Raw genomic sequence first — 26,253 nt, 5'->3', positions numbered from 1 at the left:
CAGCAGCTTCCTCCTCCTTTTCTGGATTGGAAGGGATAGTCGTGCCGAATGTGTGCCGAAATATCCCAATATGCCTTTCTTCTGTTTAGCAGGATAATCATACCTGCAGTATTTTCCCCAAAGCAAAAACTAATATAACGATGATCAGAGAAGTTGTGGTCAACCAACACTTCCCAGTCGTTTTTCCTTCTGCGGATAGCCTCCTATACAAAGGTAACATTTAGTTTCTGTTCCTGGTCGATGTTTTTGCTTTATTACAAATCGCCAGATTGAAACTTATATTCGATAAGCAGAGTCCCCTTTCGTTGATATTATATTCGAAATTCCACATATCTGGTGATGCGCATTAGCATCACTTCATACAATGAGGCTCTTTTTCCCTGCAACAGTGGCTTCAATCAGCAATTTGAGGTTTGAGGGTGGAATCTCTGAATCGTGGGCCATATATAGGGAAGCCAGCCAGTAATGAGACTAAATGATTTGAAAGCTGGCTACTACTAAATCTTCAGTGCTTAGCGATGCAAAGGGGGCCAAACGGCGAGAAAATTGGAAACAAATCCTCAACTTCTTCCTTGTTTGTCTGAGTTGTAAAAATTGGTCTAGAGGAGGAGTAGGAGGAGAGGAGCACATAAGCTTTCACTGAAAGTGGCTTTGCTGGTGAATATCTTTAATAGAGAGTGAGATACAAGGTGTAAAAGTTGATCCCTTTCCACTTCTTCAACTTTCAAGAAAACACTGAAATAAACAAAGCAAAATTTTTATCTTTTAAAATTAAACTATTCCTATCTCCTTAACGACCTTAACGGTCGTCAAGTTCTTTCTCCAGAGTACTAAATTATGCAAATCGGTTCTTCTTCTTCTTAATTAGCTTTCACAGAATGTTTGTTCCACTAGCCGATATAGAATAGCATTCCAAACGCCTCGATCTTCTGCGCTCATTCTAAAATCTCTGACTCCTAGTTTCAAATTGTCTCCCTCCACTTGATCTGTCCATCGGGCTTTTGGTCTTCCCGATTTGAGTGTACCACCGTGTTTGCCTTCAAAAGACTTCATTGCTGGAGCTTCTTCATCCATTCTGACAACATGACCCAGCCTACGCAGCCGTTATATTTTGATGCGTGTAACAATGCTATCGTCGTCATACAGCTCGTGGTTCATACGTCGCCTCTATTCTCCATTATCGCAAACTGGTCCATATATTTTACGAAGAATCTTTCTCTCAAACACTCCAAGCACTGCCTCGTCTGCTTTCACAAGTACCCATGCTTCAGAACCATATAACAACACGGGTAGTATCAGTGTTTTGGGCAAGGCCAACTCTGTCGAGAGGTGGCCTTGTTTCTAAACTGCTGCGAGGGGTTTTAAGCATAAATCGGGCGATACTGCTGCAATTTGGAGTTCCAAATTCGTTTGAAGTTTATCAATCATCGTTGGTTTGTTGGCATAGACCATAGACTTGACGATGACCCACAGAAAATAGTCTAACGGCGTCAAATCGCACGACCGAGGCGGATAAACTGTACTGGGCTATTTCGTGAGATAACACATTCTTCAAACTTTGTTTCCAATAAATTGGTTGGAACATTCGCTCCAAGTCCATATCATCCAATTGGGGCCAAAAATATTTTGTTATCATGGAACGGTAGCGATTTCTATTCACAGTAACATGCCGGTCTTGGTTATCACGGAAGAAGTACGACCCAATGACGCCGCCGGCCCATAAACCGCACCAAACCGTAATTTTTTCGGCATACAATGATGACTCATGGAGTACGTATGAATTGCTGTCTGACCAATACCACATATTTTGCTTATTGACGAAGCCATTCAAGCAGAAATGAGACTCATAGCTAAATTGGGCGTAAAGCTCTTTACGTTGAGGGCACTGACTCAGAATTTCGGAATCATATTTAAATTACAATATTTAGACTCGTTTGCTGACTCGTATATCTTTTCATCATGAAATGGCAATCCTTAGTGAAGAACCAGTAAGGAAAGGCAAAAGTCGGGCGGTGCCGACTTTAAAATACCCTAGACCTACCCTATAAACACAAAAGGGGGGCTACATCTAATTCTGAAACAAATTTGATGGACCTCGGCGGATGTATCCAGATAGATTATTAAAATTCCTGTATCAAATTTCGAGCAAAGCAAATATGTTCAAAATGTAATAACTATGGTTGACAAATGACAAAAAAAACTTCAAAATCTGCGAACAGATTTAAATCTGAACCGATTTTGATCAAACTTTATGGTTATTGTGGAGTTCGTCGAGGAAAGCGTTGTACAAAATTTTGGGAAGATTGGTCAATAAATGCGCTTGCAGTGGATCTAGGGGTAAAAATCGGCCGATATATATATATATGTGAGCTACACCTTAATCTGGACAGATTTCTATGAAATTTACCAGTAATATCAAGAGTCATAACAAAATCCTTCGTGCCAAATTTCGAGAGAATCGGTTAACAAATGACGAATGTATTACTGCAAATCGGACGAACATTTATATGGGAGCTATATCAAAATCTAAGCCGATTTCTATGAAATTCACCAGTAACATTGAGAGTCATAAGAAAATTCCTCCTGCCAAATTTCGAGAAAATCGGTTAACAAATGACCATTTTATTGATGTGTTACTGCAAATCGGACGAACATATATATGGGAGCTATATCCAAATTTAAACCGATTTCTGTGAAATCCACCAGTAATATTGAGAGTCATAAGAAAATTCTTTCTGTCGAATTTCGTGGGAATCGGTTAATAAACGACTATTTTATTGCTGTATTACTGCAAATCGGACGAACATATATATGGGAGCTATATCCAAATCTAAACCGATTTCTATGAAATTCACCAATAATATTGAGAGTCAGAAGAAAATCCTTCGTGCCAAATTTCGAGAGAATCGGTTAACAAATTACCATTTTATTGTTGTATTACTGCAAATCGGACGAACATATATATGGGAGCTATATCCAAATCTAAACCGATTTCTATGAAATTCACCGGTAGTATTGAGAGTCGTAAGAAAATCCTTCATACCAAATTTCAAGAGAATCGGTTAACAAATGACCATTTAATTACTGCAAATCGGACGAACATATATATGGGAGCTATATCCAAATCTGAACGGATTTTTATGAAATTCGCCAATAATATTGAGAGTCATAAGAAAATCCTTCCTGCCAACTTTCGAGAGAATCGATTAATAAATGAGCATTTTATTGCTTTATTACTGCAAATCGGAAGAACAAATATATGGGAGCTATGTATATCCAAATCTGAACCGATTTTTCCAAATTTCAACAGGTTTCGTCTCTAGGCCGAAAAACATGCCCGTACCAAATTTGCAGACGAACGGAGGAAAATTGCAATCTGTAGTTTGTATACAAATTAACATGGACAGATGGACAGACAGACAGACAGACAGACGGCCATAGCTAAATCAAATCAGAAAGTGATTCTGAGTCGATCGGTATACTTATCAATGGGTCTATCTCTCTTCCTTTTGGGTGTTACACACAAATTCACTAAGTTATAATACCCTGTACCACAGTAGTGGTGTAGGGTATAAAAATGTTAAAATATGGCGTCGTTTGCAGTTCCTACCGGTCTACTTCTGTAGCGTCCCTGAACGAAAAACCCTGTCTATAACGGCGCATTTATATCGAGAACGCTTTGTTTCCGCTAAACGCTTCTTCTTGCTTTACAAAATGTCCTTAGACTTTTCTCCAAGTGTTATGCACTCACAGAGACTCTTATCGTCAGCCTCTCAATAGAAATGGAAAATGTTTTTACTAACTTCACACTTTTATCTGGCGCTAATATCCACTTTGCAGGTTGCCTATTTTGTTGTCTTCCTCTTTACGGCATTCGGCACCTTTTTTTACTTTTTGTCCCATTGAGACTGGTATTTTGTGTGCGTTCCAAGTTGTGGAGATGCGTCTTAAAGCGATAATGACAAAAATGTACACTAAAATATTACCGAGGCGAGGGTTCTGTGCTGCTGCCATCACAGGGAAAAGAACAACATTGGAAAGCCCCCAAAATACAAGAACACACTGACACACACGCGGCCATAGGCAGACACGTGAAAGGAAACTGGGTGAAAAGTACATAAATACCAAAGAACGAACCATTTGTCTCGACGAAACCAGGAATATTCTTCATTAGTTTTGTGTTTTGAACTTGGAGGGGGGGAATGTGTTTGCTGTCTATTTTCAGAAATACTTTACAGTTCTATTTTAATTATCATCATTTCCACAGAGCCACACATTGGGGCACGATTCCTGGAATTTACACTTTGTCAAGGAGAGGATGGGATGGATGGGGGCGCTGGAGAGGACATGTTAACTTTGTCAAGTGGTTAGGGAGGTGGCAAAAAGTAATGAGATGAGTTTACTCTGGCCAAAACCCAAAGATTTTTTCCTTCCTAGGGAAATCGCTACGTCAACAAGCTTTACTTTTCCGTTGTGAGTGCCTTAAAAGCGGCATGCGAGTATATCACGTTTGAAGTAATTTTGATAACTTGTCTGTCGACTTGTTGTCATCGTCAACATCTTCATCATCTTCATCATCATCATCACCATTATCACCATTGCGTGAAAGAAGCGTCACCGCGTCTCTTATGTTTCGAGGTTAATTGGTTATTTAAGAAATTAGAATGCCATTATGGAGGTTATTTTTGTACCATCATCTATTCTCTTGTTCTCCCTCTCTCTCTCCCTCTCTTCTTCCCTCCCCTGTTGATGTGTGGCAGTGGGTATATTAAATTAGTTAATTATTCAATCATTACCAGGTTATTAGTGAGCTGTAATCGAATTACAACATTTTAAGAGCTGTACTAAGACCTTTTTCTTGTCTGTTATGTTTTTTTTTACAATTTGACATGTGTCTGCGTGTAAGTACTTCATCCCTTCAATTTCAACTGAATGGGGGTGGTAGAGGTGGGGGGGAAGCTATAAAGACACATGACATCCCTTTAAATGAAATTGTCAATGATTGCTTTGGAATTGAGCATTATTTATAGATTCCCATTGCAAAGCAACCATGAAGATGCGCAAGTAACGGTATATTTCCATTGAAGTGGAAAAATGCCTATCGATAAATTTGCTTAGAAGTTCTATTGTGCGTATGATTTACATTTACTAGACTGCAGGCAGGGAACTCATACGCCACGGTGGCTCAATTTGTCAATGCTATTAATATTTTTATTATTATTGATGACAAGGAAAGTAGTTAGAATTAATGCTTTGGTTTAGTGAAAAGATAGTGCTTTCAAGGTTTATTGAAAATCAATAGGCAGCCGCCAAGGACAGAAGTTTCCTATATACGAGGACTGCTTTATTGGTTTCTGGGCTAATCATAGGTTAGATTGGATTGGAGTGCCGCTCCATTCGGAGACCTTAGGTTCATTGTGTTCACACTAGAAGAAAGTAGAAGAGAAGAAGATAGACAAAAATGGATAACCATTCACCATTGAACTTTTTATACCCACCCCCAAAGGATGGGGGTATATTCATTTTGTCATTCCGTTTGCAACACATCGAAATATTCATTTCCGACCCTATAAAGTATATATATATTCTTGATCAGCGTAAAAATCTAAGACGATCTAGACATGTCCGTCCGTCTGTCTGTTGAAATCACGCTAGAGTCTTTAAAAATAGAGATATTGAGCTGAAACTTTGCTTAGATTCTTTTTTTTTGTCCAGAAGCAGGTTAAGTTCGAAGATGGGCTATATTGGACTATATCTAGATATAGCCCCCATATAGACCGATCCGCCGATTTAAGATCTTAGGCCCATAAAAGCCACATATATTATCCGATTTTGTTGAAATTTGGGAAAGTGCGTTGTGTAAGGCCACTCGACATCCTTCTTCAAATTGGCCCAGATCAGTTCAGATTTGGATATAGCTGTCATATAGACCGATCCGCCAATTTAGGGTCTTAGACCCATAAAAGCCACATTTATTATCCGATTTTGCTAAAATTTGGGACAGTGAGCTGCGTTAGGCCTTTCGACATTCTTCTTCAATTTGGCCCAGATCGGTTCAGATTTGGATACAGCTGTCATATAGACCGATCCGCCGATTTAAGGTCTTAGGCCCATAAAAGGCGCATTTATTGTCCGATTTTGCTGAAAATTGGGACAGTGAGTTGTGCTAGGCCCTTCGATATCCTTTTTTAATTTAGCTCAGATCGGTGCGTTAGGCCTTTCGACATTCTTCTTCAATTTGGCCCAGATCGGTTCAGATTTGGATACAGCTGTCATATAGACCGATCCGCCGATTTAAGGTCTTAGGCCCATAAAAGGCGCATTTATTGTCCGATTTTGCTGAAAATTGGGACAGTGAGTTGTGCTAGGCACTTCGACATCCTTCTTCAATTTATCTCAGATAGGTCCAGATTTGGATAAAGCTGCCATGCAGACCGATCCGCCGATTTAAGGTTTTCGGCCCATAAAAGGCGCATTTATTTTCCGATTTTGCTGAAAATTGGGACAGTGAGTTGTGTAAGGCCACTCGATATCCTTCTTCAAATTGGCCCAGATCAGTTCAGATTTGGATATAGCTGCCATATAGACCGATCCACCGATTTAAGATTTTAGGCCCATAAAAAGCCCATTTATTGTCCGATTTCTCCGAAATTGTGGACGGTGAGTTGTGTTAGGCCCTTCGACATCCTTCTTCAATTTAGCTCAGATCGGTTCAGATTTGGATTTAGCTGCCATATAGACCGATCCTCCGATTTAAGATTTTAGGCCCATAAAAGGCGCATTTACTGTCTGATATCGCCGAAATTTGGGACAGTGAGTTGTGTTAGGCCCCTCGACATCTTCCTTCAATTTGGCTTAGATCGGTCCAGATTTAGATATGGCTGCCATATAGACCGACCTCTTAATTTAAGGTCTAAGGTCCATAAAACGCTCATTTACTACCTGATTTCGCCGAAATTTGGAATAGTGAGTTGTGTTAGGCCTTTCGGCATCCTTCGTCAATTTGGCCCAGATCGGTCTAGATTTGGATATAGCTGACTTATCCTCCGATTAAGGGTCTTAGGCCCATAAAAGCCACATATATTATCCAATTTTGTTGAAATATGGGACAGTGAGTTGTGTAAGGTCACTCGACATCCTTCTCAAATTTGGCCCAGATTAGTTAGACTGATCTGCCGATTTAAGGTCTTGGACCCATAAAAGGCGCATTTATTTTCAGCTTTGCTGAAATTTGGTTATGTGAGTTGTGCTAGGACCTTCGACATCTTTCATCAATTGGGCTCAGATCGGTCCAGATTTGGATATAGCTGCCATATAGACCGATCTCCCGATTTAAGGTGTAAGGCCCATAAAAGGCGAATTTTTTGTCCGATTTCTCCAAAATTAGAGATAGTGAGTTGTGTTAGGTTCTTCGACATATTTCTGCAATTCGGGCCAGATCAGTTCAGATTTGGATATAGTTGCCAAATAGACCGATCTCTCGATTTATAGTTTTGGACTCATAAAAGGCGCATTTATTGGTGGTGGGTATAAAAATGTAATGTCGCCGAAATTTGGGACAGAGAGTTGTGTTAGGTCCTTTGATATTCCTCTTCAATTTAGCCTAGATCGGTCTAGATTTGGATACAGCTGCCATATAGACAGATCTCTGGATTTGAAGTCTTGGCCCCGTAAAAGGCCAAGGTCGGGCCGATTTTGCTGAAATTTGACACAGTGACTTATGTTAGGCTTGTCGACACCCGTGTCGTATATGGTTCAGATCAGTCTATATTTAGATATAGCTACCAAAAAGACCAATATTTTGTTCTACAGAATTGAACATTGACTTATACTTATCAGACCACTTAATGTCTGTGGCGAATTTGGTCCGTCCAAATCGGACCATATTTTGATATTACTGCTATGGGGGCATTAATTATGCATTTTTCACCGGATTATGAAAAGGTGGATCACATGGAGTGGTTTACATATATAAAGTATGGCCCGGTCCGGCCGAACTTACCGCCTTTTTTTTATATGTTCTTTTTTGGTATCATACTCACTGTCGAGAGTAGGATCCAATCAGCCAATTCTGGCCTCAACAGAACTCAAGAATTACAAGAGGCTATGAGGATGCAGTCAGGGAAAGAGATGTTCACCACTTATATTGTGTCAATTCTTTGCAATGCAGTTGGCATTCGACTGGGCTAGACCTAGGGATCTTAATGTTAAGCCATTTAAGACTGAAATGAGCCTGTTCACTAGGAAGGCAAAAAAGGCAAATAAAACGATTTCGATATTTGACAAGGTCAAATACTAAGGAGCGATATTGGACAGGAACCTTTATTGGAAGTGTCATATTCAGGAGCGTAGCGAGAGAGCTCAAAGATATTGGGCACAATGTAGACTGGCTGTGGCTCGAAGTGGGCCTGAATCTGAGGATAGTCAACTTGCGGGATTAGACCAATACTTACTTGCCTCAGTAGTTGGTGGAGTGCAACATAAGAATTATATAACAGATAACATGACTTGGTATAGGCGTAGCTATGAGGACACCGCCAACTAGGGCACTGGAAACTATTCTAGATATCCGACCCATAGACATATAGATTATGTGTAAATCAGTCACTGCGGCAATGAGACTTAAGGCAATGGAGGAATGTATTGAGTGTGTGAGCAGGTCAAGTTAGTAAAGCTTTCGGTATTATAATAGAACACATAGAACTACCAACTCACTAATGCAAAATCGGTGCGGGAAGTGATAGCATGTATTTAACACTAGGGATCAGCGAAATGGTGGGTAGGACGACGAAAATCCTTTGAGGGAAATACAGATTGTGAGAAGACGAGGCTATTGCTGAAAGGAATGCAGGGCATGTGTATGTATGTATGAATATGTAGAGCATGTGGGGACGATGATGAGACGTTTGAGCATTTCCTATGCCATTGTCGGGTTTCGCGGCTAACAGACATCGGTACTTAGGTGGGGATACAATACCAACGTAGGGGTGTGGTATGGAAAAGAAATAAGGATTTTGTAAGTTGCACGGAATTTCTGTCTTAGATTTACATTTTTTTGGGTTACTTTTTTGTATTTAGAGCGCACAACACGCTCATTTCTGGCTTAGATGTATGTCCAAAGTGGCATGGGGTGTATTAATATCCGCACCCTCTTTTCAACCTAACCTAACCTACCACGAGGCGTCTGTGTGAAATTAAAAGAGAGTATGGTACCTAGGGATGTGAATATCCTATGGATCAGAGTCCTCATACTCCTGGGTCTAACATAGAGGTATAATGTTAGGATGGGGAAAATGGATATGAGCATGCACCGAATTCACCCATCATTTAGGCAACCTGAAGAAAAAAGAAAACAAACAAAAAAATACTATGTGTTATAAAGAAACAAACCCTTTTGCTTCTAAAATAGCCCCGCTTCTAAAATAGCCCCGCTGCTTAGTGTTAAGCCTTAAGCAGTGGGAGCGCAGCGATAAGAGAACTAGATTGTACATTTTTTGGTACTTTTTAGAACTTTAAAGTGCAAATGTCCAAAACCTCATATAATGACCAGTGTTGCCACTCAAGGAAATTATTTCCTAGAAAAATTTAAGAAAAATCCTACCGAACGCGACCAAAACCTACCAAATGTTCTACAAGTCCAAAATGCAACCTGGACCAGATCGTCTTAATATTCATAAAGGATCTAGCCATGCCCCTCCTCTGTCTGTTGAAATCACACTACAGCCTATAAAAATATCTCCCATAGTTAAAAATGGAGCTAACAGACGGAGGCCACCGTAGCGAAGAGGTTGGCATGTCCGCCAATGACGCTGAACGCCCGAGTTCGAATCCTGACGAGAACATCGGAAAACATTTTCAGCAGGGCTTATTCCCTCCTAATGCTGGTGAAATATGTGTACCAGTTTTTAATTTTTTTCTCTGAAATTTGAAACAATGAGACCCCTTTAACAATATTAGACCCCCGGCGTCCGGGCAGAGTGCGTGAGAAATATTGTCTAGATCAGGTTATTTAAGGCGTATAAAAACTACATCAAATGATTTTGTTTGAAACTTCAAGCTCGTGGTGAAAGTGGTACTGATTTAAAAGAAATGGTTTCATTCAGCATACACTGAAACAAAAGTAGGTGAAACAGGTTGATGGTGGTGAAGCTCGTGCTGGGCAAACTTGCACCATTTCGTACTGTTTGGTTCGTTTTAGTTCCTAAACGTTCGAAGTCCTAGAATCATGCGATCAAACCACTAAAATCATGCAATTTGGTACTGTGCAGTGATAAGGCAGTTATCAGTCAGTCAGTCGATCACGCTTCTATTTTTTAAATTTAGAGATGAGCTTATTTGGCTCATTACAATCCCAAAAACGGTCAGACGGAGGGGGCTAAATCGACTTAAATGTCAATGGGTTTTCTATAGAACAGACCGTGCCTTACGCTCTTGACAAAAACTCATTTTAAAATGAAAACTGTTTGTAGTACCCTTGGCACAGGGTTATTACTAAATATTTGTTGTTGTTGTTGTACCAGTGTGTTGTACACTTAATATTTGTCTTGCACAAGGGCGTATGGTTAATGTGAACAAGAGACTATTAAATCACTCATTCGTCATAGTGAATTTATTTATAGAAGTTTCAAATTCCTATGGTAAGATTTCAAATCGCCCCATAAAATGTATGAAAAGCAGTTATTAAAAAATAATCGACAAAATCAAAATGCCAATTTGGAATCAACAACTCATTTGAATATCCATAAACGAAGAGAAAAAGAAACCATGAAAATATCCTTCACACAACGCAAGAAAAAAAAATACCCTTATTGATATTTATTAGCCTTTTAAGCAACAATGCAAAAATATTCATGATGCTTTACTTCTTTTTGCTTTTCTCTTTTTGTTGTATGCCAAATTTCATGATTTTTTTCCCTTCATTTTTGGTTTGTTTTTTCTGCTGTACTATTCTGTTTCCACTTCACTCACTCCAGGATATTTATGCTCTTGCTCTTTGGCTCTTCTTTACTTGCAGCACGAGCGAACATTTCGTATTATGTGTGAAAAATCAAAATTATTGTGTGTGGCAAGATATCAAAACAAGGCATAAAATTTGCATCATTCAAATAAGAGCGAGCAGCAGAGTGTCAGCACTGAAAACAAAAAATCCAAGGAAGCACACAAAAAACAAAACCCACAAACCCAAAAGTGGTATTACAGAATCGCCCAAAAAGACTACCACAACGAAGAGCCAACAGAAGGAGCTGGAGATTGAGGAGGTGCTGCAGCAGCAACGACAAGGACGAAGTCGTGTACATAAATAAATAATAAATGTTCCTCAATGATGAAACCACTAAAGCACATCTAAACGAGATATTTGATGGTGAGAAGACAAGCAAAAGAAAAATAAACTACAACGACAACGTCAACGCCAACTATTAACAGAGTTAAAGCAAAAGCATACTCCCCAAAGCCGGTAGATTGTTGGAACATCCCAAAGGATTTTCCCATACTCACACACAGAGAGTTTTGTGGCAACCACAACATGTTGGCCAGTTGGTGTGTTTCAAACTTGTATTAGCTGTAAAACGAATGCTCTGCTAGAAAACCCGCTCTTCATCTCTAACATTACGACTCTCTCATCGCTCATCTCTCTGCTCTGTGCAGTGCTTTTAAGGAAAAGAGACTATATTTTGTTTTTATTGTTGTTTGTTGTTTTACGTAGTGTTTTTCATGCCATTTTAACTGCGGAAGCGGAAGTTCTGTTGAGAGTCATTCTGGCAAAGTGTTGATGAGAGTTTTAGCCCACAGAAGCAGAAGAAGAAAAAGAGGAAGCAACAACAGCAGAAGGTCGTGACATACAAACATATTGAAAAACAACAACAACTTTGACTACAGCAGTCAGCAGTGTAGAACAGCTGTTTTTAGTCTACAACGTGGTTTCATTGTATAATCTTGCCCACCTTTTACAAGAGCAGAGGGTTGTAATTTGCTCTCTCTACCTCTCACTCTCACTCTCTCAGAGAACCACAACAACAATAATTATCTTAGAAACCAAACAAAACAAAACAAACTCTTCGTTGTCGCATGATTCCGGTTATTTGTTGGCATTTACGACATCGAGTACGAGTGTTTTTGTCGGTGTTTTTTCCTCTTCGTGTAAACGACTGAAAAGCCGGCTCGTGATTTCCTGGCATCGTTGCTCTATTCACTTGTCGTACGTGTGTGCTAACGTTTGTGTATGTTTTCTTGCTGTGTGAGTGTATTGTGAGTGAGTGCTCTTGTGTTGTGCTGGTGTTTGTGTCTGGAGGCAATGTACAACTTCTCCATTGACACCTTGAATAAAAACAAACCAAATTAAATAAACGCACTCACACAAACGCATAAACGGCAACTTTTACGGAGAGTGAGTGCAAAACAAGGAAAAAAAAAACGAACCCCCACCGAATGCGAACAAGCAGGCAAGCGAATCAACTAAATTGACTTTGGCTTTTGAATCTCCCACAACAACAGCACCGGCACCGGCAGCAGCAGCAACAGTAAAACGAAAACGGGTGACAAATACAAACAGAAAATCACCGAATACTGGCAACAGCGGCAAAAAGCAAAACGTGTGCAAATTGTATTTTTATTCAAAACAATGCCTTCACTGCAACAGGTATGTAAATAGAAAAAAAAAAAACAAATGAAACTCTACCTATCTCTCCATCTCTGAACATGGAAATAAGTAAAACAAACGCAAAAGAAAACAAGCGGCCTCTTACACCGCTCTCTGCCAACATTTACACGTGTTTTTTTGGGTGTATGCCTGAGAGTATTGATGGCCATATGGTGACTTCATGGCTGTGTGAGTGCAAGTGCGAGTGCTTAAATGTTATTCGGAGATTTTTGTTTGTTCTTTTTTTTTTGTGGCGGCAGCTATGATGATATGATGGTCGACCATAGTGTTGACAATGTCAATTTTCTACCCAGATTGCATTTATAAGCTTGTGTCAATGTAAATGAGTTTTTTTGTGGGCGCAAAGTGTTGGGCAAAGTGTGTGGGAGGAGTGAGTAAAATAAAATTCATTTTGTAAATGTTATTGAGGATAATTGTGAAATTGGAAACGGTTTATTAGTTATTTAACAAGAAGACTTATTGTGACTTTTTGGAGATCTTTAAATCTACAGATATGGGTCTGTATAGGGAAACCTCAAGGAGTTTTATTGGCTGCTTTGGCTTTGTAATATGACAATGACAAAGTATTATTGTCCTAAGAAAAAGTTTTCTTGAGAAAGTGTGGCTATTGAGCTTAGGGGGAAGTTTCCAGGCACTATTATTCCAGGTACGAAAGAGAAGCAGGCGGCAGAAAGTGTTCTAATTTGTCCACGAACATTCTATTAAGGGACAGGGGACACTTACACTTACACCTAAAACATGAACATTACCACACTAATTTCAAATAAAAAAACAAGTAAAAGGTCGTTAAGTTCGGCCGGGCCGAACTTTGGATACCCACCACCTCGGGTATATTTGTAAACCACTTTTCATCAAAATTCGGTGATAATTTCATAACTTATGTCTTATATCAGTTATATCAAAATATGTTCAGATTTGGACCAAATACTAATAAGTACAGTAGCTATATCTAAAAATAAACCGATCTGAACCATATACGACACGAATGTCGAAAAGCCTAACATAAGTCACTATGTCAAATTTCAGCAAAATCGAATTATAAATGTGCCTTTTATGGGGCCAAGACTTTAAATCGAGATATCGGTCTACATGGCAGCTATATCCAAATCTGGATCGATTTCGGCCAAGTTGCATAAAAATGTCGAAAGCTAAGCACTGTCCCAAATTTCGTCGAAATCGGACAATAAATGCCTCTTTTATGGGCCCAAAACCTTAAATCGAGAGATCGGTCTATATGGCAGCTATATTCAAACCTGGGCCGATCTGGGAAAAGTTGAAGAAGGACGTCGAAGAGACTAACTAAACTCACCGTCTCAAATTTCAGCGACATCGCATAATAAATGCGTTTTTATGGCCCCAAAACCTAAAACCTAGATATCGGTCTATATGGCGCTATATCCAAATCTGAACCGATATGTGTGATATTGCAGAAGTATGTCTAGGGGCTTAACTTAACTCACTGTCCCGAATTTCGGCGACATCGGACAATAAATGAGCATTTTATGGGCCAAAAACCTTAAATCAAGAAACCGGTCTATATGGCAGCTATATCCAAATCTGAACCGATCTTGGCCAAATTGAAGAAGGACGTGGAAGAGCCTAACTAAACTCACTGTCCCATACTTCAGCAAAATCGGATATTAAATGTGGCTTTTGTGGGCCTAAGACCCTAAATCGGAGGATCGGTCTATATGGCAGCTATATCAAAATCTGCACCGGTCTGGTCCAAATTAACGAAGTAAGTCGAAGGGACTAACTCAACTCCCTGTCCTAAATTTCAGCGAAATCGGATAATAAATGTGGCTTTTATGGGCCTTAGACCCTAAATCGTAGGATCGGTCTATATGGCAGCTTTATCCAAATCAGGGCCGATCTGAGCCAAATTGACGAAGGATGTCGAAGGGCCTAACACAACTCACTGTCCCGAATTTCAGCAAAATCGGATAATTAATGTGGCTTTTAAGGGCCTAAGACACTTAATCGGCGGATCGGTCTATATGGACAAAAAAGAATCTGTGCAAAAATTCAGCTCAATATCTCTATTTTTAAATACTGTAGCGTGATTTCAACAGACAGACGGACGGACATGTCTAGATCGTCTTAGATTTTTACGCTGATAAAGAATATATATACTTTATAGGGCCGGAAATGGATATTTCGATGTGTTGCAAACGGAATGACAAAATGAATACACCCCCATCCTTCGGTGGTGGGTATAAAAATGGTCTATGACCTGATATAGCTCCCATATAAACCAATCTCCTGGTTTGAATTCTTGAGCACTTAGGTTAAGTTAGGTTTAAGTGGCAGTCTGCCATCAGACTCACTTAGACGTTTTCGTCCATTGTTATACCACAGAAACAGAAGAAGGAAGATGCCTTCTGGTTCCTACCGTTGAACCATTCAGATCGCTTTAAAAAGTCCAATAACTTGCGAATGTTCACGTCCGCTAAATCCGACATGTTCTCATAGAAATGAGAACCTCAAGTGGAACCCCTTCTAACTGCTAGTGCGGAACACACACACACAGAAGGTTTTCTATAGTCTCTTCTTCCTCGATGTGCTTACAGCTACTGCAATAGTCGTTGCTGGTAACCTTCTGTTTGTCAGCATATTTTCCGATTAGACAGTGACCTGTCATGACGGAAACAATGACAGAGACGTCTGTTCTAGCCAATGACAGTAAAGCGGTAGACCTCTTCAAGTCTAGATGAGGCCACATAGTTTTGGAATTCTCATAGACCCCTCTTTGTGACCATCTATCATTCGTTGCTCTTCGGGCCTGGTCCTAAAAACTTAGCTTACATGTCGCTAGAGGCATACGCACAGATTCCAGTGTCCCTAGAGTGTGAAAGGTAGTTCCTAGTCTCGTCTGCTTTAGAATTGCCTGGAATATCTCTGTGACCCGGCACCCAGAACATGTGAATTTTGAACTGTTCAGCTTTCTCGTTGAAAGATCTGCGACAGTCGAAGGCGGTTTTTGTGTTCAGAAATACGTTCTCCAGGGATTTAATAGCTGCCTGGCTGTCTGAGAAGATATTTATGTCAATCGTAGTAATTGACATAAATATCTTAGCCATCCCACCACTTCGTTAATTGCAAGGGTCTCCGCTTGATACACACTGCAGTGGACGGGTAATCTTTTCGATATGAACAGTTCTAGATCTTTAGAGTACAACCCAAAGCCCTTTCTGGTCGTTTAGTTTTGAACCATCCGTATAGAAGTCTATGTAACTTTTGTTGCCCGGGAGATCGTAGTTCCATTCGGTTCTATCAGGAATAGTGTAGTTGTGCACTTTTTATCAAAAAGCGGCTCAGGTAGGGTGTAATCCACACTGCCTGAAACATGGGACATTATATCAAGGATAACACAGTATCCGTTGCCGCCACATGATTAATGAAAAAGCTCTATTAACCTCACGGCATTGGTGGCGGCAATTTGGGTAGCCACAATGTCCAGAGGCATAAGATGTAGGATTAAATTCAGTGCATCAGATACGGCTGTAATGCACAAACAAGCCATTCTTTGGATCCGGTTGAGTATTGAGCAGTAGATGGACTTTTGATGCGCCGTCCACCAGACCACAACACCATATAGCATTATAGGTCTGACAACTGCAGTATATACCCAATGCATGACAAGCTCTCTTGCAGGAGGAGCAAAAACTTAAACTACATATAATTCTAAATCAGTGGGTTGTTTGGCGCTGTTCTATCGGTATTTTCATGGCGTGTGTTCGTTTGATATTCGTCTTGTTATTCCTGCTGTAAGGACGTAGGTTAGTGATACTAGACATTCCAGAAACTCACACCCCTTTGTAATTGATTGGCCAGCGGACCGCACAATGCATTATAGAGAGAATTCTTATTTCGCCTGTACCGTTAGTATGTGGAATCGACTTTCGGCTATTGTTTTTCCCACCCACTTTGACATCCAAAGATTTAAGACAAATGTCAATAAGCAATACACCCTGGGATCGGACTATATTAAGTTATAGCTGCCATATAGACCGATCTGCCGATCTTTCGATATCCGACTCAAATATGGTTCAGATCGGTCTTTATACAGATATAGCAGCCATATAGACGATATGCCGATTAAAGGTCTTAAGCCCATTAAGGCTGCATTTATTACCCGTTTTTTTTTTTTAAAAAAGAAAAAAAAAAAAATCCTTGCTCTGTAGCAGTTGAGGCGGCTGCATCTGCCGGATCGTAATTGAGCCAGAACCACTCTGGTTTGCCGGGAGAGGTCAATTTCTTCGGGTGCAATGGGAGGCGATCGTTCTCCAAGGACTACATTCACCAGGTAGCTATTCACCACATCTGCTACCATGTTTGCATAAATGTTGTCTAGACCCGCTTGATATGCCGCTAGAGGTTCTCTCTTTTAGCGCTGAACCATAAGCTCTAGATCATGTGGATCTACCTTAGGGCTTCTTGGCGGTGTATATCTATCCACAAGCTAGTGATTTGGATGGTCTCTGCGATAACAGCCCAAAAGGTATTGCTTAGACAGCATGTAGTTATGTCTTCGTACCGATAGGATCTTTGTATCCTGATGGAGGTGGTCCACATGAGAACTGAGAAGACAACCCGCCGCAGGGCGGCATTCAGACAGATCTGAATATTATTCCAATTCGTGTCACAAAGTTGACGAGACCACTCTGGTGCTGCATAACTTACCACAGACTGGCCAATTGCTTTGTACGTGATCATCAAGGTTTCTTTGTTTGCACCCCAAGTGCTGCCGGCAAATGACTTGAGGGCCTTCTTTCTATTTTTGATTTTATCGCAGAACTGTCAAATGTGACGCCAAGTATTTTGGGACACTTAATGGTCGGAATCATTTCTCAATCGACCATCGCAGTCACCACACACGTATTTACAGTGAAAAATTTGGCTGAAGATTTGGTGGCCGATATCTTCAGATTTCTTGCAGCAAAATATGGCAAATTCGTTGTTGGTGGGGGGACTGATGCCATGATCGCACAATCGTCCGCATATGATACGATCTCTATGCCGTCTGGAGGGGGTGGAATGAAGGATAGGTAGAGGTTAAACAATGCAGGAGATATCACCCCGCCTTGGGGAACTCCCTGTTTCACTCTACGGTGCTTCGACTTCTTATCCTCAAATTCCACAAATGACTGGCGACCACACAGATAATTCGCGAACCGGTATTTCAGACCTTGCTGGAGGGACGTGTTGGCGATGTCCTAAAATAGTTTGGCATGTCATGGCTGTTAGTTTGGCATGAAGGACCTTCCTATCACACGATCTGGGCTGATTGAAGCCACGGTGCAACCACAAATGTGTGCAGTGATGGCATGCAAAGCAGTTGTTGTGCTTTGAAGTCTTCGAAATCCATATTGTTGCTAAGCGAATGGAAATTCTCCTACGAGGCTCCGGAGGAGTTTAGTCTCTAACGTCTTTTCTATTGGTGTGAGAAGGGAGATCGGTCTGTACGACTCCCCCAAACTTGGGTGCTTTCCAGGCTTTGGTAGCGGCATCGGGAACTATAAGAGTGTTCAAAGACAGGTTGAGGACAGTAGTAAGGTACTCATCTCTAGGTAAATCCAGATTCTTCAACATCAGTGTAGAGATTTCGTCGGGCCCAACGCCTTGGATGATTTGGCGTCACGGATGACATTCGTAACTTCGCCCACAGTAAATTGTGATGGCTGTTCATCGGCTCGGAGACCGCGAATACGGCGAATGGCTTTTCTCCTTACCCTGTCACTCTCGGCATGCACAATGAATTGACGGTTGAACAACCTGGCCCATATCTTCATATGAGTGACGTTTACGTCGCCAAAAGTGACTGAGGTTCTGTCATCCCGTTTACCGGGGTTTGAGACTGACTTAACAGTAGACCACAGTTTGCCTAAGTTACATTGCTCCAAGTGTTCCAGCCACAAATACCACTGACTGCGCCAGGAAATTGGGCCGCACATGGGGTACTCGATCGCCTGGTATAAAGCGAGCGGCTGCTGCGTTAATAATGTCTCGGAATATCATCTCGGCAACTACCACATGCCAGGGGGGCCAGATTGGACTATTTTTAGATATAGCTGCCATATAGACCAATTTTTTTTCTTAATCCCATAAATGGAAGATTTGTTGCCCGATTTCGTTGAAACTGTGACTTGTACAAGATTTCTCGGAACTCCCATTTGAATATTCCTACGGCTATGTTAGTAAAGTTGTTATGAAAGAGGATGATTAATTTATCCATGTTGGTGGGTATCCAAAGTTGGGCACGGCTGATCTTAACACGTATTTTCCTAGTTGCGGGTTTTCCTGTTGCGGGTTAGTGGCCCACCGCCTTAATCACATGGGTTATGTAGAATTGCACATGTAACCCTCGATGTCGCGAACCGCTTGCTCTAAGAACAGACGTTCACCTCCAGCCACCCTTAACCTGAGAACAGACGCGATCATTGAGTAATCATTGGCACTCAGTATTTAAGGAAGAGTCAGTGTCACCTGGAGGTCACCGCAGCGCAGAGGTTAGCATGTCCGCAAGTCCTGGCAAGAACATTAGAAAAAATTTGTAAACTGTGGTCATCCACTCCTGGTGCTAGTGACATTTATGAGGTACTATGACATGTGAAAACTTCTCCCCAAAGAGGTGTGGCACTATGGCATGTCATTCGAACTCGACTATAAAAAAAGGAGGCTTATCATTGTGCTTAAACTTGAATCGGACAGCACTCATTGATAGGTGAAAAATTTGCTCCTGTTCTTTAATAAAATGTTCATGGGCAAATTTGCTAATTTTTGCAATGCCACCTGACCCCTTACTGAAACTCTCCTCACTATCCACAGCCTGTGGACACGCTTGGTAGCTTTCGGCCTAGCTTCCCGTGATAACGATGATCATTACACAAGTCGGAGCTCAAAGATACTTTTTTTTTGTACCCACCACCGAAGGATGGGGGTGTATGTATTTTGTCATGCTGTTTTTGTGTTAGGCGCCTCAATATCCTTCTTGAAGACGGCCCAGATAGGTCCAGATTTGGATATAGCTGTCATATGGAATGATCTCTTGATATAAGGTTTTAGCCCCATAAAAGGCGAATTTTTTGTCAGATTTCTCAGAAATTTGACAAAGTGACCTATGTAAGGCTTTTCAACATTCGTGCCCTATATGGTTCAGATCGGTCTATATTGGGAAATAGCTGCCAAAAAGACCAATATTGAGTCAAAAATGAACAATGACTTGTATTTATTAGACCATTCAATGTCCGTGCAAAATTTGGTGCAAATCGGGCCATATTTGGATAAAGCTGCTATGGGTGCACAAATAATGCATTTCTCACCGTATTAAAGGTGGTTTACATATATAACCCAGGTGTTGGGTATCCAAAGTTTGACCCGGCCGAACGTAATGATTTTTTTAACCGAGTCCGAATGGCATGCCACAGTGCGATCCCTGTTTGGGGAGAAGTTTTTATATGGCTGCCATATCAAATGGTACAGTACCTCATAAACGTCGCCAGCATTAGGAGGGTATAGTCACAGCTGAAAATTTGTATACCCACCACCATAGGATGAGGGTATATTAATCTAGTCATTTCGTTTGTAACACCTTGAAATATTCGTCTAAGACCCCATAAAATATATATAGATCGTCTTGACGTTCTGAATCGATCTAGCCATGTCTGTCCGTCCGGCTGTCAGAATCACGATAGCGGTCGAACGCGTAAAGTTAGCCGCTTAAAATTTTGCACAGATACTTCTTCTTGATGTAAGTCGTTGGAGATTGCAAATGAGTCAAAACAGTTCAGATTTAGATATAGTTCCCATATAAACCGATCTCCCGATTCGACTTCTTAAGTCCTTACAAGCCGTAATTTTTGTCCGATTTTGCAGAAATTTTGCATTTGGTTAATTTTTATACCCTCCGCCATAGAATGGGGGGGTATACTAATTTCGTCATTCTGTTTGTAACTCCTCGAAATATTCGTCTAAGATCACATAAAGTATATTTATTCTTGATCGTCATGACATTTTAAGTCGAACTAGCCATGTTCGTCAGTCTGTCCGTCCGTCCGTCCGTCTGTCTGTCGAAAGCACGCTAACTTTCGAAGGAGTTAAGCTAGCCGCTTGAAATTTTGCACAAATACTTTTTATTAGTGTAGGTCGGTTGGGATTGTAAATGGGCTATATCGGTCCACGTTTTGATATAGCTGCCATATAAACCGATCTGGGATCTTGACTTCTTGAGCCGCTATAGGGCACAATTCTTATCCGATTTGGCTGAAATTTTGCACGACGTGCTTTATTATGACTTCCAACAACTGTGCTGAGTACGGTTGAAATCGGTTCATAACCTGATATAGCTGCCATATAAACCGATCTGGGGTATTGACTTCTAAAGCCGCTAGAGGGCACAATTTTCATCCGATTTGGCTTAAATTTAGAATGATGTGTTTTATTATGACTTCCAACAACTGTGCTGAGTATGGTTGAAATCGGTCTATAACCTGATATAGCTGTCATATAAATCTATCTGGGGTCTTGACTTCTTGAGCCACTAGAGGGCACAGTTATTATCCGACTTAGCTGAAAATTTGCATTAAGTGCGTTTTGTTATAACTTTCAACAACTGTGATAAGAATAGTTCAAATCGATCCATAACCTGATATAGCTGCCATATAAACCAAAATGGGATCTTGACTTCTTGAGCCTCTAAAGGGCGCAAGTATTACCCGATTTGGCTGAAATGTTGTACAACGGCTTCTCTCATGACCTTTAATATACGTTTCGAATATGGCATGGATCGGTTTGTAGCCTAATACAGCTCCCCTATAAACCGATCTCCCTATTTTACTTCTTCAGCCCCTAAAGTGCGCAATTCTTACTAGATTTGTCTTCTTTTTGGCTCATAAGTTTTTCTTGCTTTCCTACCCCATAAGAATTCTTCAGAAAGTTCTGTTGCTTTCTGTTTTCTCCAAACTCCCCATTTCATTACTGTGGCATACCACAGGTGCCACTTATAAAATGAAAAACGAACTTTTTTTATTTAAACTCCAACTTAGACATGGCACAGATATTTCTCACAATCGCAAGTTTTCCTATAAATTATTCAATACAATAGCGCCTTCAGGATAAGTGCATGTAGGTGGTTAAGTGGCCTCTTTTGTACTTTTCTTTTTTTGGAGAAGTTTCTTTAACCACAGTTCATTTCTCTTCTTATCAAAGGCATCATTGACATGGCACAGTGAAGATGGTGGTGCTTACAAGCAAGCCATCCATGCATCATCAACTTCACTTAGCTCGCGCCTGCTTCTAAAATATTTGTATATGTGCTAACGAATTTGATGAAATTAATCACTGCTGAAGTATGAAGTAACAAAGACAAAGTACGATTTAATTAGGAAAATTAAATCTAGCAACTTTGTGCCGCCCGTCCCCCAAAGGCCGCCTTGCTGCCTTTGTAGCAGCAGCCAAACTGCCTGCCTGCCTGCCTGCAGCTTCTCACTGTAAGATTTTCTATTCAAGCGTTTATTAGTTGTTTGTGGAACCACAGAGTATGAATAACAGCCGGAATGAGGCTGCAAGGAATACTACGCACTCAATTCCCACTAAACCCAAAAACAACAACAACAGCAGCATAGGAGAAACCGGAAAAGAAAGAAGGAAAAAAGGAAACCAAACACAATACACTCAACATATGAACTACATAAAATACTATTAAATTATACAGATGATGACGACGATGACGATAGGGCCAACTACAACAACGGCAATGACAAAGCTGAAATGTGGTGTTGGGGCCCACGTTGAGGACAAAGCTGCTGCTGGTGGTGGTGGTGATGGTGGTGATGCTGCTGTTAAGAAGGAAATTTATTTTTGTATTTGTTGTTGATTTTTGTTGATGATGTTGCAGGAACTGGCACTGTTGCTGCTACTCCCGTTGGGAGTATTACTAAAGGCCATTGGTGTTATGTGGCCTCCCTAAAGCAACCAACCATCCTGCAATTTGCACAAAAATCTAAATTCGATTAGAGAGATAATAATGAAAAAGTAAAGTAAAAGACAATGTTTATTGCTTTTCTTGGATGACCTAAGGAAGAAGTACATTTTTCCAAGCGCTTTGATGTTATGGGGTTCATGTGCAATTTTTACCACCCAAGCTTTGATATGTCTTTCTCCACGTCAGCTTTCCATGGAAATTTTGGTTTTTTTATAGCCACCACCATAGGATGGGGGGTATACTCATCTAGTGATTCCGTTTGCAACACCTCGAAATATTGATCTAGGTACCTGGTTCGAACTAGCCATGTCGGTCCGTCCTTCCGTCTGTCGAAATCATGATAGCGGTAGAACGTGTAGAGCTAGCCGCTTGAAATTTTGCACAGATACTTTATATTGATGTAGGTCGTTGGTCATTGCAAATGGGCAATATCGGTTCAGATTTGGATATAGCTCCCATATAAGCCGATCTCCCGATGTGACTTCTTGAGCCCATGGAAGCCGCAATTTTCGTCCGATTTGGATAAAATTTTGTACATAGTGTTCTGTTATGACTTTCAATAACTGTGCCAAGTACTGTCCGAATCGGTCAAGAACCTGATATAGCTTCCATATAAACCGATCTCCCAATTTGACTTCTTGAGCCCATGGAAGCCACATTTTTTTCCGATTTGGCTGAAATTTTGCAAAAAAAGTGTTCTGTTATGACTTCTAACAACTGTGCCAAGTACCGTCCGAATCGGTCAAGAGCCTGACCGTTTGTAACACCTCGAAATACTGATCTAGGACCCTGATTCGAACTAGCCATGTCCGTCCGTCTGTCGTAATCACAATAGCGGTCGAATGCGTAGAGCTAGCCGCTTGAAATTTTGCACAGATACTTTGTACTGATGTAGGTCTTTGGGGGTTGCAAATGGGTCATATCGGTTCAGATTTGGATATAGCTCCCATATAAACCGATCTCCCAATTTGACTTCTTGAGCCCATGGAAGTCACAATTTCTGTCCGATTTTGCTGAAATTTGGCACAAAGTGTTCTGTTATGACTTCTAACAACTGTGCCAAGTACCGTCCGAATCGGTCAAGAACCCGATATAGCCTCCATATTCCCCGATCACCCGATTTGACTTTTTGAGCCCCTGGAAACCGCAATTTTCATACGATAAGGCTGAAATTGTATACATGGTGTTTTGTTATGACTCTCAACAACTGTGCCAAGTACGGTTCAAATCGGTCAAGAACATGATATAGCTCCTATATAAATCGATCTCCTGATTTGACTTCTTGAGACCTTACAAGCCGCGATTGTTATTTGATTTGGCTAAAAGTTTGCATATAGTGTTCTGTTATGACTCTCAACAACTGCGCCAAGTACGGTGCAATTCGGTCTTTAACTAGATATAGCAGCTCCCATTTTTTGGCAGAATCCATGGCGGTGGGTTCCCAAGATTCGGCCCGGACAAACTTATCACGCTTTTACTTGTTTCTACTTGCCTTGTAGCTTAATTAGCCTCACTATTTTCGGCGTATAGCTTAACCTTCTAGAGGTTTATATGAAACCGACATTTTTAGTTCACGATGATGGGTGCATATATTTTACAAACGATTTTCCTCTCATAGACTCCAAGTGCTGCCTCGTTTCGTATAAAATTGCTGACTAAAGTTAGAGTTATCAACATTCAATGTTAGCTTGGACTTGTCCTTCAGAGTTTGCTTGTGGTTCAAAGAAATTCCATGATTTTCGTGGATGGAAGGAAATTCCTATAAAATACTCCAAGCGCTCCTGCAAAGTTTATCCTACAACGGAAATACAGTTGAATCCGCTTAATTGAAAACAGCTAAATACAAAAAAATGTGTTTCAATTATCCGATGTTTTCAATTATGCACATCCGGATAATTGAAATACGTTTCAATCAACCGAAGTTTGTAGTATTATGAATGATTTCCATCAGCAGAATGTCAGTAGGTTAAAGGCTTTGCATTCAAAAAATCTGGAATTATACAATTTATGAGGAATAGATGCTGTGAAGCTTGTTAGAAACAAACCCAAAATGTTAATGTAATGTTTCAATTAAGCGAAGTTGATATCTTTGAATTGTGACTTTTTGGCATACATTTGTATTTCAATTAAACGATTTCGAAATTAAGCGGGTTTTCAATTACGAGGAGCGAAATGCGTTAAAAAGTCCTTATAACCAATTAGTTCCTGTGATTTTTTGCAATTAACCGATTTTTTTCAATTAAGCGGATTTTATTGTACCAGCTTTAGTTGGCGCCTTAAAACCTTGTATTAAATTCGTTTAATGACAGACATTCTTTTGTGGTTCTTTTTATACCCACCACCATAGGATGGGGGTATACTAATCTAGTCATTACACTTGTAACACCCTGTGATCGTCTCGACGTTCTAAGTCGAACTAGCCATGTCCGTCCGTCCGTCTGTCGAAATCACGATAGCGGTCGAACGCGTTAAGCTATCCGCTTGAAATTTTGCACATATACTTAATATTGATGTAGTTTCTTGGGGAATGTAATTGGTCCATATCGGTTCAGATTTGGATATAGCTCCCATATAAACTAATTTTCCGATTTGACTTCTTGACCCCCTGGAATCAGCAATTTTAGTCCGATTAAGCTCAAATTTTGCATATAGTGTTCTATTATGACTTCCAACAACTGTTCCATGTACGGTCCAAATTGGTCTATAACCTGATATAAATAGCTCCCATGTATGCCCGATATGACTTCTTGAGCCTTAACAAACCGTAATTTTTGTCCGATTTGGCTGAAGTTTTGCATGTAGTAATCTGCTACATACCTGGGTTCGATTCCTGGCGAGACCATCAGAAAAAGAATTCCGGCGGTAGTTTTCCCTTCCTAATGCTGACAACATTTGTGAGGTACTATGCCATGTAAAACTTCTCTCCAAAGAGGTGTCGCACTGCGGCACGCCGTTCGTACTTGGCTATAAAAAGGAGGCCCCTTACCATTGAGCTTAAACTTGAATCGGACTGCATTAATTGATATGTGAGAAATAAGCTCCTGTGCCTTAGTGGAATGTTCATGGTCAAAATTTGCATTTGCAATCTGCTATGATTTCCAACAATTGTGACAAGTAAGGTCGGTCTATAACCTGATATAGCTCTCATATACCCCGATTTGACTTTTTGAGCCCTTACAAGCCGTAATTACATAACTCCCATGTACACCGATCTGCCGATTTGACTTCTTGATCCCTTGCAAATCGCAATTTTTGTCCCATTTGTCTGAAATTTTGCATGTGGTGTTCAATTAAGACTTCCAACAACTGTGTCAAGTATGGTCCAAATCAGTCCATAACGTGATATTTCTCCCATGTTAACCGGTCTCTCGATCATCCTTGTTCCTCGGTTCCTAGTAGCTTTAGTTTTTGCTGGTTTCTGAAAAATGCATGAAATCTATATTTGAATCGATAGTACGGTCCATATAATTTAATGTTTGAAGATTATTTCATGCTAATGTTCACCGTGACTGCACTTTGTCCATTTTTGGCATACTCTTTCCAACATTTCGGCCGGCATCTCACGAATAAATGCTTCAATGTTGTCTTACAATGCGTCAATTGAAGCGGGCTT

General features: G+C 40.5%; 1 protein-coding gene across 2 annotated transcripts in view; it reads left to right on the top strand.

The window, feature by feature from the left end:
- The window catches only part of LOC106082806 (uncharacterized protein DDB_G0283357), a 225,731-nt gene that overhangs the window by 31,603 nt on the left and 167,875 nt on the right, over positions 1-26,253 (top strand). The window contains exon 1 of one of the 2 annotated variants that reach the window (XM_059363027.1): positions 11,401-12,637. The exons of the other annotated variant lie outside the window; for it this stretch is intronic. Coding sequence (XP_059219010.1) covers positions 12,620-12,637 — 18 coding nt within the window. The 5' untranslated portion in view covers positions 11,401-12,619. Of the gene's footprint in view, positions 1-11,400; positions 12,638-26,253 lie in introns of those variants that run through there. 2 annotated transcript variants of the gene reach the window in all.

This window comes from Stomoxys calcitrans, chromosome 2 (assembly GCF_963082655.1).
Source record: "Stomoxys calcitrans chromosome 2, idStoCalc2.1, whole genome shotgun sequence".
NCBI classification, from domain to species: Eukaryota; Metazoa; Arthropoda; class Insecta; order Diptera; family Muscidae; genus Stomoxys; species Stomoxys calcitrans.
This window is presented reverse-complemented; position numbering and strand designations above follow the sequence as displayed.